The 15,816-nt window shown below is 45.9% G+C and overlaps 1 protein-coding gene across 3 annotated transcripts in view; it reads right to left on the bottom strand.

Moving 5' to 3' along the window:
• The window catches only part of KIF16B (kinesin family member 16B), a gene marked incomplete at both ends in the record, with an annotated part of 294,678 nt that extends 280,549 nt beyond the window's left edge, over window positions 1–14,129 (bottom strand). For all 3 annotated transcript variants that reach the window (XM_079719488.1, XM_079719489.1, XM_079719490.1), the window contains one exon: window positions 14,083–14,129. In XM_079719488.1, coding sequence (XP_079575614.1) covers window positions 14,083–14,129 — 47 coding nt within the window. The remainder of the gene's footprint in view (window positions 1–14,082) is intronic.
• Window positions 14,130–15,816: the final 1,687 nt, after the last annotated feature.

Genomic DNA, 15,816 nt, shown 5'->3' with positions numbered 1-15,816 from the left:
GGAAGAGGGGAAAAGACGGTAAAAGCAGAAACAACCACAAAATCCTCTGACTTTTTAAAATCAAAAGAGAGAGGAATTCCAGCCAAGATCAAATTACAGACAATCAGATCAGTTTCAGAGCACTTATGTTCCAGGAAAGAAAGAATAAATTCCTTCCACTGGTCCTTTAATTCATTTATTACTCATCAGAAAGAACAGAAAATCTGAAAGCTGTTTGTTAGTAGAATGTACAGGCTAAGTTAACACTGGAAATAAGGTTCTCTTGGGGAAAAGCCCCATCAAGGATTAAAGGTCCCCGCCTGTCCTTTGCATGGACATATGGAACAATTAATCCAACCAAGGTGCTAACAGCTCAAACAACCAAGGACACCAGGAGGCAAAATTCCTCAATCCTTTGAGTGAACAGGGGTACTGGGGTGGTGGGCGGGGCAGTTACCTATTCTCATCCTTAATATATCAGTATAGTCAAAGTTGACCCTAAGAACAAGAAAAGCTAAATTAAAAAGGAGATATTTTACAAGACAGCTAAATGCCTTGTGTCATCTTGGACTGAATCTTGAATCAGAGAAAAAGACACTATCGGGCAACTTGGGAAATCTGGATGCATCAGATCAGTGGATAACACTGTATCAGTGTGACTCGCCTGGTGTTTAATTATACTACAGATGTATAAGGTGAAAGCTACACGAGAACTCTGCACTATTTCTGCAACTTTTTGTACGTATTTCAAAATGAAAAATTTCTTAAGAAGAAGAAAAACATCTCAATTGGATCATTATGTATGAGCACCGGCCCAGGACTCCTGACATTTTTCTCACAGTTAGTTGCCCTTCTATCTGATCAAGCAGAGATAGCTCCTATAAAAACACTAACTTTACAAAAAGAAAGCCAACAGACCAAAACCCGGTATTTTTAAAAGCTTTATCTCTGCAACTTGTTTCACTTCCGAGCTAGTCTCCATCACCTTGAATCAGTTTTTCTGGAAAGCTCCTTGGGGAACTTGGAGTCCCACTTAAAGGGAACTCACAAAGTGGTTTACCTGTGCCCCAACCTGAGTCACTGTGATGGCTTAGACTCTGTTTAATAAATCCTGAAAATAAGAATCAGTAGGTGCACTCAGGCAAGAGACCACGAGATCATGAAGCCACGAGAGCTTAAGAAAGCAAGCTCCGGACACTGGGTATCCCATGGTGGACTCAGAATCCTAGACTCTTTGAAGTTGAAAATTCTCATTCTAAGCTTTATTTATCCTCTTGGGATCATAAGCCCCACCCTTCACGCCCCAGCTTCCAAGAGGAAAGAGGACTGACTTTCTAACAGCATCCTAATTTCAATGTTCCCTCATGTAGAAAAATCACATTTTACCAAGTTCTGCTCTGAATAATAGATTCACTACACTAGTGTTTTCAAACTGCCGATCATAAATTCAGTTTAGTGGATAAAGGCCGTCTTTTTTTTTTTTTTTTTAATGAAATAGTAGAGAGTAGAAACATCTCCTCTCTCAAACAAGCATGCATTGGGCTGATAAAGGTCTTACTGCAGATATTTTAAATGCATAGTCCTGTACAATCGTCATCAACCTTCCAAAGTACAAATGTCCTTAATTTTAAATGTGATTAATCCTCTTTCACTAAGTCAGAGGGGGAAAAAATGTTTTAAATGAATCTTATATTCACAATAACTTTTATTAGAAAATCTGAAATGTGTTCCCACGGGCAAAAAATAAATACTGTTGCAAACTGAAGTCAAAAACTTTTCCTGCAACGTATTTCCCTCAGATATGTATTAATTACAAAGAGGAAAAAATATAACAATACAGTGGAGAAACCCAGCAGACACCACCTTGACCAAGGGACTGAGGTGGACATCACCAGTAACAAGACATACTGGCATCGTGACCCCCCCCATGATAAGAAATGAAGGACACTTACGTGGCTTTCTTGCCAAAACTGCATAACTTCAGTTTAATCATGACAAACCGTGGGAGGAACCCAAACTGAGGGACATTCTACAAAACAACTGACTGGCACTCTTCTGAGACTTAGAAACTGTCACTGACCAGAAGAGATGAAGCAGACATGGCAACTATATCCAATGTGGGCTCCCGGGACAGAAGAAGGATGTTCTCAGGAAAACCATGTCCAGTTACCAGGGCCGCACCACGCTGATGCCTTGGTCCTGACAACTGCACCGTGGTTACGTAAGACACTGAGGTTAGGGGAAGCTGAGTGAAGCATATGTGGGAACTTTACTGTATAATTATTTCAAGTTTAAAAAAAAGATCCTTTTCTAAAGGAACAAGAGTGTTCTGTCCCATAAACTATATATCATTGAAACATAGTGTTTAACCTCCAATTCTCTAACCTTAAGAGATAAACATAACACGTATTTGATGTGTAATTTGTGTATAATTAACTTAATACACAGGGAAAGCCTGAAGCTGTCCTTTACCCAGGCTCTTCCTCAGCTCTCTTCTACCTCCCCAGCCTAATACCCAACAGGAGGATCATCAAAATTCCCTTCTGCTCACGGGAGCAATGTGAGGCACCCCACAGGTGCTGGGCTTCAGATCCCGGATTCCTTATAAGCATCCACATACTGAAAGATTGGGGAGGAGATGACAGTTATTGATGCAACAAATATCTTCTGAGTACCTATCTCTGCCAGGCACAGTTCTAGGCCCTAGGGATAAAGTCACAGACAAACCCAACAAGGTTACCAGCTCTCATGGAGTTTATGTGCAAGAAGCAGAGAGACAAGAAACAAGAAAACAAAAATCCTTTCACATGCATACACATGCCCATGCACGTGTGCACGCACGCGCGCACACAAACTCAATAATGGTAAATGTTGTGAAGCCAGAAGACCAATGCAATGTGATAAAGGCTTCTCAGAAGAAGTGACATGTGAGCCGGGACCTTATCTTTCTCTGATCCCCAGTTTCTTCATCTATAAAATGGAGCTAAAAATATTCACCCCTGTGGGATTGTTGTCAAGAATTAAATTAGATAATGATGGCATAAGATTTAACAGAATTCCTAATAAGTGAGTGAGTGGCTAGAAATAGTCACTGGGGACAAAAATTACTTGTGGGGGCTTCCCTGGTGGCGCAGCGGTTGAGAGTCCGCCTGCCGATGCAGGGGGCGTGAGTTCATGCCCCGGTCCGGGAGGATCCCACACGCCGCGGAGCGGCTGGGCCCGTGAGCCATGGCCGCTGAGGCTGCGCGTCCGGAGCCTGTGCTCCACAACGGGAGAGGCCACAACAGTGAGAGGCCCGCGTACAGCAAACAAAAAAAAAATTACTTGTCAACACCATTACGGTGAAAGCACTTTCTCAGTTGACTTTAAATTCTACACATCCCATTGAAATTTGCTCCAAGTGTCTATGAGTAGATTGCTGATCACAGAAACAGTTATTTCCCCTCCACTGGGCAGCAACAATGAATAATGAATACACCTGGAAATGGACAGAGCAGGAGACACACATGCTCAGCCCAGAGTGGGTGAGAGTGAAGGAAAGCTCCAGGCCCCACCGGCAGCCGTGCCTGATGTGAGTCGCTGGGCCGAACCCAAGGGAACAATGACAACCTTCCCATGAAGGATTTCTCCAAGCCGGTCTCTGTAACTGCAGTGGGACAGAAGACAGTCCAGGCTGCGGAAATCAGCCAGAGGCTCCGCCCTGGGAAAGGGGCTGGGCGTGGTGGGGCACTGTCGCATCTCCCCCAGGCCGTGTAAGTCTAACCGCAATGGATTTCCTTTCATAAAACAGGCCTCAGCAAGACTGCATCCCAATTCCAGGACCCACAAAAATAGAAAAAGCTATTAAAATAATTTAGGAAGTTGATCATGAAATGAGAATGTGTAGGCTAGATCAGCTCAGACCAGAGTGCTATCTATGTACTGCACAACTGGACATTTCTAAATAACCTCTGACACACACACACACACACATACACACACTCCGTCTCTCTCTCACACACAAATGCCATGAATAAAATAAAGCAGCAGAAGTTTAATATCAAATTATACTTACTAAATACTCTAAGTCACTGAAGAACATTTTTCAAACTTCTGGTACACACCTATGTAAGTGCACTATGCACACTGATATTTTTAAATTTTGTGTATGAAAAAAACATCATCACTTGTTTCATCTTACTTGTCAAGTCCACCTAAAAGAAAGGAAAAATCCTCCACATGCTCCAAACTCCATAATCAGGGTCAGCGCCAGCACAGCGCTCCCCGGGGAATCTCCCCTGTGGCCCACGGCTACCCGCTCCTCCTGGTCCCAGAAACCACTGCACGCTCTCTAGCCACCCCTACTTCCCTGCCCTGCCCATGTAGCCTTCTTTCCCCAACCTCCTAACTCCCTGTTTTCTTTTCCTCTTCTTTAAAACAAATACACACACACACACACACACACACACACAAACTTCTCTGCCAGGCCCAGGTTTGCGATGCCCAGGTGAGGGCTGGGGTCTGAGCGCCTCACACAATCAGTAAAGAAGATTAGATTTTATTACAGGCGCCAAACTGCACAGGTGAACAGGGGTGAGCTCCCTCCTTCCTTTAATCCCTCCGTTAACTGGAAGGGAAGCGACAGGTGCCACCTCCAGGTCCCCACCGCCAGCCTCCCGCCCCCAGCCCCGCTAGCATCCCCTCCCACCCCTCAACTAAAACAGTTCCCTCCAGAGACAGGAGCCAATCACCTCCCCAGCCAGCTGGGCTCGGACCTCGGCCTGCAGCACCTCCGATGCTGGTGACCTCCTCTCCTCCCCCTTGATGACCAGGACGTTCACTCTCCGGCTTCTCTCCCTTCCTGTCTCCACTGCCTGGCCCTCCACTCCTGTCCGCTTAAGTGTAGTTGTCAGTAACAGGTGATTATAAAAAATAACAGCAGCTCTGATTTGTTGAAAGGATATTACATGCCTGGAAGTACGCTAAACGCTCTCTCTATATACACCCTTCCATCTAATCCCCTCAACAACTTACGCACTATCATTTTACAGCTGCAGCTTGCACATGCTGTGGCTTCAGTAGTCTTTTACAACTCTTAAACATAACTGAACAGCCTAAAGAGCTTTTATGAATGTCGATATACCCATTTATAGTTGCCATATTAGAAATGAAAACTGAGAAATGTTTGACACAGAATGCACAGCACACAGACTCACAACATCATCACACATCATGTAGCTTCTGGAAAACTCCACAGTACCCTCGTGAGAGATGAGAGTAAAAACAGCAAATATCTTACTATGGGTGTGAAAATAGTTCTGACTTTGTAAACCCCCTAAAATAGGCTCCGTGCGTCCCAGCTGGCCCTGGACCACACTCAGAGAATCCCTGTTTACAAAAGAAGAAACTGAGCCCAGGAGTAAAACCAACCTGCCTAGGTCACTCGGCCAGCTACTGACAGCTCGGTCTTAACCCAGGTCATGCAGTTCTGCTATCCCACCCTTCTTTCTTTACCATGGTCCTCCTCAGAGACAACATTCACTGCCACCACAGCCGCTACCACCTTCAAGTGACCCACCTCCAAATATGCACCTGCAGAGCTGATAACTCACCTGAGTTCCTACTGCCTGCAGCCCCCACCAGCATCCTGAGCCAACTCAACTGACCACCATGGCCCTCCACCCCGACAGGCTCATCCCACAGTCTGACCTTGGCAAAGGTCATTCGTCCACTTAATAGGGCCCCAAGCCGCTCAGTCATCTGACTCTTTGCCTCTCTATGTCCTACTGATGGGTCTTCAGAATGTCTCTTGCAAACGTAAAAGACAGGATATAAGATAGTTATACGTTAAGCTGCTACACAAACAGGAAAAAAAGACCGGATTTAAATGCACCACAACTTTAGGAGGGTCATCTCTGGATCCGTGGAATTATGAGCGATTTTCAATTTGATTTCTTTGGTACACTTTTCAGCACACATTTTTTACAAGCATACATTATTTTCACAATCAGAAAATACCGTGAAGGTTTTGTCAGGGTTTGTTTGTAAGTTTCATCCTTTGACTCGTCCTTTCCTGTTACTTACAACGCCAGCCTGGTCCAGAATCCCATCCCTACCGGTCATACTCCAGTTCTCTGAATGGTCTGCTGGCACTGGCCGCTGCCCACTCAAAAGGACATCTGAGGGCTTCCCTGGTGGCGCAGTGGTTGAGAGTCCACCTGCCGATGCAGGGGACACGGGTTCGTGCCCCGGTCCGGGAAGATCCCACATGCCGCGGAGCAGCTGGGCCCGTGAGCCATGGCCGCTGAGCCTGCGCGTCTGCAGCCTGTGCTCCACAACAGGAGAGGCCACAACGGTGAGAGGCCCGCGTACCGCAAGAAAAAAAAAAAAGGACATCTGAGGTCTCAGGGTCTTGCACCCCAGAATATGGCAGGAAAGTCAGTGGGATAATAGTGCATAAAAGGCACTTAGCACAGCACTTGGGAAACAGTCAATAAATGTTCACTGTTGCTGGAGTGCTGGTATTATTTCTCTACACTGCTGTATTTCTGAAAAGCCATCAGCAGCTCCCAGTGCCAGTAACAGTAGCCAATATTTATAGAGCCCTTACTCGGGGGCCCAGTACTGTTAGCAAGGGTTACTTCATTCAGTCATCATCTCAGCCCCACAAGGGGGGTCCTGTGAAGATCTCCATCTTACAGGTGAAGAAACTGAAGCACAGAACACCTGAGTAAAGTGCCAAGTCCCAGAGCTAGGAAGGTGCACAGCCGGGATTCAAACCCACCTCAGGCTTACTGTCCAGTAGAACTTTCCACGAGGATGGACACGATCTCTCTATCTGCCTTGTTCAATATGTAGCTACTGAGCATTTGAAATGTGACTTGTGCAACTAAGTAACTACATTTTACATTTTATTTAACAGTTAATTTAAGTAGCTGCATGCAGCCAAGGGCCAGCACAGGACTGGAGTATAAAAGCCCGAACTCCCAAGCTTAACAAAGAAATGTCCTCACAACACCCTGCCCACCGACCTCTCAACTAATCCTTACACAAAGCTCCAGTTAGTCTAAGATCCCGGGTAACTGTACTCGGTGCCACCTGCCAGCCATCCCCACCCTCCTCTTATCTGAGTCTTCTGTACAATGGAGGGGCTTTAGAAATGAGAGTCAGAGAGACTTCAGCTCCAACCCGGCCTCCACCGTGACCTAGCTGTGTGACCTCAGGTCTCTGAGCCCTTGCTCCTCATCTGCAGAATGCAGCCACTGGGCTGACTTCCAAAGGGCATCAGCCAAGCACTTCACAGACGCTCTCTAAATGGTGGCTGGTTATACCCCTTCTTTGGGGCTCAATTCAAACCCCACCCTCTCATCCAAGGGACCCTGGGAAGCCACGGAGACCTCTTCCTCCAGCTTCTAGAATCCCCTCACAGATTCTGTGTTATTTGCGTGTGTGGTGTGCCTGTGTCTCTCCTCTGCCACCAGCCCAGCCGTCCCCTGAGGCCGAGGGCTTCTGTCATCAGCGAGCCTGGGGACAACAAGTCACCAAGCAAAGGGCTCTGGAGGGAAGTGGAGCTGGCTCAGCCGCACTTTGTTACGAGGGGTCTCAGTTTCCCATCTGTAAAATGGGGGTGAAAAGACCTCCATCAGTGAGTTGGTGTGAGGGGGAAAGGAAGTTGCCAAGGTGAAGAAATGAGCACGGTGCCTGGTGCATGGTACCATCTCGACAGACACCTCCCACTCTTAACACGAGAGGCTGGCGTCATCACAGACCCAAGAGGCTACCACTGAGCTATTTTCCCCAACACTCCTGCTCTTAAAATGGGAAAACTTCAGTAGAGTCTAAAGACATCAACCCCAGTCAAACTACCACTGGCGTTTTTTTCTTTTGTTTTTAACTTGATTGACATGACAGCAAATTCTACCTGAGAGGTTAATCGGGAAGAGAAGCTGAGAACCCTCACAAACAGAAGGCCTGAGGCGGACCTGCCTTGTAAGATGAGAAAGCACTTTATAACGCTAACATCTGGCCTGCTGCCAGCACTCGGCAAATTGTTTCTTTTTGGTAAAACATTTTTGAAATATGTGTTATTGAATAAAGGTACCATCATTAAATTCTAAAAGTAACAGTAATAACAACAGCCAATCTTGGGGCTTCCCTGGTGGCGCAGTGGTTAAGAATCCGCCTGTCAATGCAGGGGACACAGGTCTAATCCCTTGTCCGGGAAGATCCCACATGCCACGGAGCAACTAAGCCCGTGAGCCACAACTACTGAGCCTGCGCTCTAGAGCCCGCAAGCCACAACTACTGAAGCCTGTGCCACAACTACTGAAGCCCGCGCGCCTAGAGCCCGTGCTCCACAACAAGAGAAGCCACCACAATGAGAAGCCCGCGCACCGCAACGAAGAGTAGCCCCCGCTCGCCGCAGCTAGAGAAAGCCCGCACGCAGCAACGAAGACCCAACACAGCCAAAAACAAAAAACAAATAAACTTATTAAAAAAAAAAAATCTTTACAGAGCCCTTGCTATATGCCAGGGACTGTGTGTAGAGCTTTGGCCCCGTGCATGATCTCTTCTGAACCTCACAACAATGTTTTTCACACTGCCAGCTGCAACTCATCAGATGATCTTGAAGTCAGTTTAGTGGACCTAAAAATAGCAATTTTAAAAAATGAAACAGAAAAGAATAAAACAGGATGGAATAGAAAATACGAGTGAATTGCATGTAACACCTCATAAATCTTTTACATATCTACAGAGCTTCATTTTTAAATGTGTTTCTTATTGTGAGTCACAGTAAAAAGTATTTGAAAAAGACCTTATAAGGTATGTGTAATTACTATCACCATTTTACAGATGCAAAAATTGAGGCTTAGAACAATTACGTCTCTTGCTCAAATTTACCCAGCTGGTAAAAGACAGCTAAAACTAGAACCCAGGCCGCCTGCCCTCAGACCCTGACCGTCTTAACACTGGCAGATCAACAGGAGAGGATAGGTTGCCCTAAAGAATCATCTAGTGTTTCCAGGAAAAAACAAGCAACTGAAACCAACAGGAAATGGACAAATTAGCTCCCAAATTATTATTTTGCTCTCTCTTCAAGGGAAAAAAAAATTCTATCTTATAAGATTGTAAGAATGAAACCAGTGAAAAAGAAAAGACTAGGCATCAGACTAGTGGAAGAAATCACAAAGAAAAAGGTAGAGACAATGCATAAATATTAAGCTTTTACCCATGAAAGTTATGAACAAATTAAGTTCCTGCTAACACTTTACTCATTTTAAAAAGCACAGCTGTGACTGTCCTAAGAAACTGACTTCTGGGCAAGCTAACTATCTTTCTCAATCTGGAAAATGGCATATAATAATAGCCTCTACCTGCTAAGATTATTGTAAAGATTAAACTATTTGCAACACCTGCCCAGAGCAAACTCTCAATAAAGCGCGCTGCTGTTACCTGATGGAACGTAATGGCTCTTTCAGATCTGAAACTACTACTTCTGCCACAGAACCAAAAGCCATAAGGTAGTGTTGAGGCTCAGGATGGGCCACCCCAAAATGCACCTCCGTGGCATATTAATTGTTTTAAATTAAAGTTTCTTAAGAAACGGCCAATCCAACAAGGTCACTCTCACCCTCCTTTCTGTTTCCCTGAAAGCAGGAAAATCAATCTCCCATGTGAAGGGCCCACTCCCTGCATCTGGAGGTAGAAGGACACCCTTACAGCCAAAAATAGGGAATTCGGAGCCTTGTTATTTCTTTAATTTACCCAAACTCTGTTTAGGCTCTTCAGTAATTGGGCACACAAAACCTAAGTTTCTTTGTCCTGTCAATTCCTTACAAATTTGTTTCTTTTTCTCCTGTTAAGTCTTGGGTCGATTTTATTATTAGTCTAGCCACAAGAACTCAAGAGAGAAGTAGAGGGAGAAATTTCCTCCTCTGGGACAGTAGTAAAATCAAATTCATCACATCGTGTCCTTAATCAAGCACTGGGTGTTTCTTGCAAGGAGGACTGGTGACCGCACAGGCTCCTCGCTCAGAGTCAGTATCCCACCACACTGCCCCATCCTTCAACAGCCTGGCTGCAAAGGCCAACCTCACCTATCACCCCAGGCCTTTCCTTCGGGCTGGTTGCTTCCTCTTTGTCTTCAGCGCCTGTACTCTTATTTACAATAGCCAAGACATGGAAACAACTTAACTGTCCATCGACAGATGAATGGATAAAGAAGACGTGACATATAAACATGTATATATATATAATATATATATGAATATATGAATATTATTCAGCAATGAAAAAGGAAATCCTGCCATTTGCAACAGCAAGGATGAATCTTAAGAGTATTCTGCTAAGTGAAAGAAGTCAGAGAAAGAGAAATACTGTATAGATCGCCCTTATATGTTGAATCTTAAAAAAAAGAAGCAACAATGAACAAAAAAATAACTTAGAAAAAGAAATCAGATTTCTGGTTACCCAAGGCAGGGGTTAGGGAATGGGGGAATTGGATGAAAGGGGCCAAAAGGTACAAACTTCCAGCTATAAAATAAATAAGTCATCATGTACCACCTGATGACTATAGTTAACACCGTTGGATAGTATATTCGAAAGCTGTTAAGAGAGTGACTCCTAAGAGTTCTCATCACAGGGGAAAAACAACATTGTTTTCTTTTCATTGTTTTTTGGAAAACTACATGAGATGATGGCTGTTAACTCACCTTATTGTGGTAATCATTTCACAACATATACAAGTCAAGTCCTTCTGCTCTACACCTGACGCTTACACAGAGCTACGCGTCAATTATATGTCAATCAAACTGGGGGAAAATATTTGTAACAACTTCCTTCAATCCTCCCAGACCACCAGCTGAAATTTCTTTCTCCAGTGCCAGTGACTTTTTAGATAACTTTTTTAAATTACATACACAAGTTTTCAATGATTAATTATACCACCACCAATGAGCAAAGTAAAAACTCAAACAGTAAAAGGAAAAAACAAAAAAAGAAGCCATCTATCTTCACCTGACAGACTCTTCATCAGCTCTCCTCCCCAGAGTTACCACTGTCAGGCTTCTTATGAATCACTCTATACAGGTATGGCCGTGTGTGTGCCTCTAGGTATATATGTTTTAACACACCCATTCACACAACTCTACTGTAGTGAGTGTGTATGTGGATATCTTGCTTTTCTCACTTAATCCCCTATCTTGGAACTCTTTTAAGATCAACACATTCTTTTTTAAGTACTACAAAGCATTCTACCAAATGAATAGGCAACAATTTAACAAATCCTCCATCACTGTATATTTAGATCATTTATGTTTTTTTGTTGTTGTTCCAATGATGATGCAGAAACATCCTTACACATACTTCTTCGTAGGTAGGAATATAATCCATAAAATAAAATCTTAGAAATGAAATTTCTCAACCAAACATTTTTATAAACCTCCAATCTTGACAGCTACTGTCAAATTTCCCAGCATGGAAGTCTCAGAGGTCTTGATCCTTTATGACTCCATCACCAACACTCAACGTTCACTTAATATTCACCAATCTCACTAGTGAAAAATGGTTTCTTATGGCCATTATAACTTGGAAGTCTTTCCTTATAAGTTAGGCCAAGTACTTCTGGTTGGCCAATTGTGTATGTCTTTCTATTTCACTCCCAACTTCCAGATCACTGTCTCCCCGTGAAACTGCTCTTTGGAAGGCTACCAATGCTCTTGTCTCCAAGACCAAGGACCTCATCTTACTGGCATCCTCAGAGCACCATCTTGGCAACATCTGACAATAACCACCACCACCTCCTTCGGGAGACCCTTCTCCTTTCCTGCCATGACCATTTGCTGTGCTGGTTCTCCTCCATGAGTTGCAAGCCAATCTTCTCCCTGGAATCCTAAAGAGAAGCATATCCCAGTGTCCAATCCCTGAATCCCTTTTCTTCTCACTGTAAACATTTTCTTTTTTTAAAATCTACTGAATATCTGTGCTTTCTACATAAAAGTAAGATTTTCTCCTGCTGAGAAATTCCCTCCTCACTGTAACATTCTTAAACTGTCATCCACATGCAAAAGATTTCCAAATGTCAATCCTCAGATCACCTGAGACCCATGTTTCTTAGTCTACTGAACACCAGCAAAGAGATGGATGTCCCTCCCACACTTCGGATAGTAAACAGGGTCAACACCTGGGGCAGCACTCATCCTGTGCTAGATGCTGTCCTTGTACTTGACACTTACTGCATCTCCTATAACTTTCAAACCCAAGAGAGAATGCACCCACCTGACCGTCCACCTTCCCCAAACCTCTTCTACCTCCTTGAGCATCAAACCTCAGTTAATGACTCTGTGTTCTTCCCCTTTGCCCTCCTTCTCACCCAATGAACTGCCAAATCCTGTCAGTTCTGCCAGCAGACTGTCTCCGTGGATCTTTCCAGGCTTCCCATCTCCACCTGGCCAGACTACTACTTCCTTACCTCGTGCCCTAATCCTGATGCCACCACGAGAGTTCTCTGCTGAGAGCACAGACATCATCACATCCATCTACCTGCCCAAAGCACGTGGCTTCTGGACATGTTTCCTGCCTTCTCTCCACATACCTGGACTTCAGGCCTACACTGTCAAGGCATGCACCAGTAGCATCCCTCCCAACCCACCCAGGGTTTTATGAGAGTCCCACTAGTCTGTAGTCCCTCCCTCACCAGAGAGACACTCAGCAGACCTCATTTACCTTATCCCACAGACAGCATCCAGCATAATGTCCGTGCATTTGGTAGGCGGCACTTAATAATTGCTTTCTAAAGCTACTCAATACAATCTCGTAGCATGCGCTCCAAAACTTCTTTATTTCAAAGAAGGAAAGGAACTTCCATATACATGTAAATCCAAAATAAAGAACAATCCTTCACAAACATCTAAATGACTCTGGGGTCCATTTGTCTTGTAGGACTGAATATACATAGAAACCTACATATTTTCTTAGGACTTACAAAAAGTCAAACTCCTTCCCTAAAAAGCTTTAGAGATAACTTAAAAATCACAAAAGCACTGGTCTCCAATAGTTATAAACCAGAATAATGATTCCCTATCTGCCAATAGAAAAACAGAAGTCAAAGAAGCCTCCGGCAATCTCTTGATTTTATGATCTTCTGATGCCTCAATCATCTATCAGAACAAACAATGACCTCCAAAGTCGATACAAAGAAAGTAGCAAAGGCCATATGGTAAGTCAAATGTCCAACTTGATTGAGAAGCCAATAAAAACAAATGGCCTTGTGTGAACTGCTCCTATCAATTAGGAAGGACACATCCCATTTAGATCTACTTCATTCTTTAAAGTTCTTTAAACCAATTTAAAAAGCTAACTTTTGTAAAGCCTCTTTGTAAACTGATTATAAAGTAGTCACCGAAAAGGAAGCAAACTATTCCTCAGTGAACGCAAAGTCAAATCGTTCTGAAAAGCATTACTTTGTAGAAACATACAAGATTAAATTCTAAATGTGTTTATAATTCCCCCTCCTCCCGCTGTTAACATCAGCATATTTCAAACACGTGTACTTAAGTGGCCTTGATTTTTTTTTCCCAGGAAACAAAAGTTTGTTAAAGTTTTCCCATCCACTCTTTAACCTGAAGTTAAGAACTGCTAAACTACTGATTAGAAGTTAGGGTTCAAGTTCAGGGAACTGAAATCACTTCTTCTTAAGACTTGAAAAAAGTAACACTGATAACAGAGAACTTCTGAGTTGGCATAACTGGGGGGACTTCGCCTAACAGACCTGGTGCCCTCGTGACCACGCTCATGGATTTACACCCTCGTGAAACTGTTCCCTTGATGCTTTTTAAAGAGAGAAGAAGCAAACTTCTTCAAATTAATGGGACCTGGAAGAGTTAACAGGAATCTCCTCCGTGGCCTCGTGAACTCTCTACCGCCCAGGGCCCCTCCAGGGCAGTGTGAAAGGAACAGCAAACCTTCAAGTGCTCCAGGCCCCCAGAGGCCACAGCCAGGGCCCAGTGGGCCGGAGACCGGCTCTTGACACTTAAGTCCAGGCTGGCCTCGGAGGGGAGTTGGAGACCAACTTCCTCTGGGAGGGGACGCCTCAGGGGGCCGCCTGCGCCCCGCCCTCCTACTCACCTGCGATTCATGGGCCGGACCCTCACGGCCACCTTGACCGATGCCATTGCTCATCGCGGCCCGGACCACGGGGGTTCCCACCTGCCCAGCGTCCCGCGGCTGCCGGCGACTCTCAAGACTTGGCCCGCGGCTCCCGCCCACTTCCCCCTCTGCCCCCGCCCCTCCGCTCCCGGCCGGACCCGGCGGCCCGCGGCGGCCCCACCTGCCCTGCCACTGAGCATGCCCAGAGCGGCTCCTGCCCGCGTGATCCGCGCCCCGGGCTTTGGCTGCGCCCGGGAGGCGCAGAGGGGCGGGGCCGGGTTGCCTGGGCGGGGCCTGGAGCACGGAGGGGCGGGGACAGGATACCCGGGCGCCGCCGCCTGAGGTCGACAAATCAAGGCAGATCAAGTGGCCTGGGAACGGGGATGGAGTCACTTCAGGAAAGCTTAAAACCCAGCCTCATTCCTTGAAAAACTGGGGAGGAGGAGGAAAACGAGGAGTTCACAGTAATTTAGGGCCAGCGAAAGGACCCCAATCCTGGGGTCAGATTACCAAAAACAGTTTTTCGGCCCTTAACAAGGACCTGGCTTTACCCCACTGTACAGGTGTTAGCTCATCCCATTTACGGAGCAAGAAACTGAAGCACAGAGATTATCACAGCTTGATAGTGGGCAGCTCCTCAGGTCCTCTCTGCTACTCTAAGGCTGTCCGAGTGCGTGTGTTCTGGACCCCTAAATTCAGGGATACAGAGAAATGAAAATAAAAAGGGTACTGGAAGTTTTAAATGTGGGCGAGAATGGCTATATTGGCTGAAATCAGATCTTAATTGGACTTTTTTTGCACTTATGTTCCAGTTTAGTAGTTTTAAACTTAAAGGAGTTTGGGGTGGGGACGACCCTCTCCTCCAGGCCTAGGGTTTCTGGGAGAAGCGAGGTCCGACCCCGTTTCTTTTCGTGAGGCCCCGTCCCCGCCGCCCTCTCCCGGGAAATGCATATTCATTAATTCAGTCCGTCAAGCATGAATGCATTCGGCCATTCTTTCACACACACCCAGTGGCCCACCTGTTACCTGCGGGCCACATTAACCAAGGCATCAGCTCTGCCTTCCTCCTGCTGCCCCATTCTGGGCCGCTTAGCCCACCCACCCCAACCCCAGGACCCCACCCTTCCTGCCTCGGTTCCCACAGCTGCCCCCCCTCGGGTGGGGGCAGGAAGGCCCACTGAAGGCAGTGCCCATACTCAAGATCCACTGCGCCCCCATGTTCCTAATGGGGCCACAAAGGGATGCTCTGCCCTCAACCCCTCCCCGCCGGTATTTCACGCCCCCAAGGGCAACCAGGAGCTGCTGGCAGCGTCCCTAGTTCTAAGGAAGGCGGCCGGACTGGGTTGGAGGGGCTGCTCCCCCAGCAAGCCAAGCTATAATGGAGGCCGCAAGAAGTGGAGGCTGGGCTCCTGGGTTTGAGCCTCAGCTCCAACACTAGCTTTGGGAGGCGTCCAGTCTGCATTACTGGGCACCTCTGAGGCTTTTGCTTTATCTACAAAACAGGAACAACTCCTTGGAGTTGGTTCATGCTTTAAGTGAGATGATGTCTGCAAACATGTAACCCACTCAGACAAGGAATCGTCGCATCAGCGTCCCTAGAACCCCGAGAGTGGCAGGAAATCAGCAACCACGTGTTTCTAGAGCCGGGAGAACCCTGGCTTTTCCCCCTTGGGGGGCGCGGAGAGCTGGGTGCAGATTTGACCACCGGGCTTC

Source organism: Hyperoodon ampullatus (genome assembly GCF_949752795.1).
Source record: "Hyperoodon ampullatus genome assembly, chromosome: 14".
Classification (NCBI taxonomy): Eukaryota; Metazoa; Chordata; class Mammalia; order Artiodactyla; family Ziphiidae; genus Hyperoodon; species Hyperoodon ampullatus.
The sequence above is the reverse complement of the archived record's forward strand: the minus strand, read 5'-3'. Positions and strand labels throughout refer to the sequence as shown.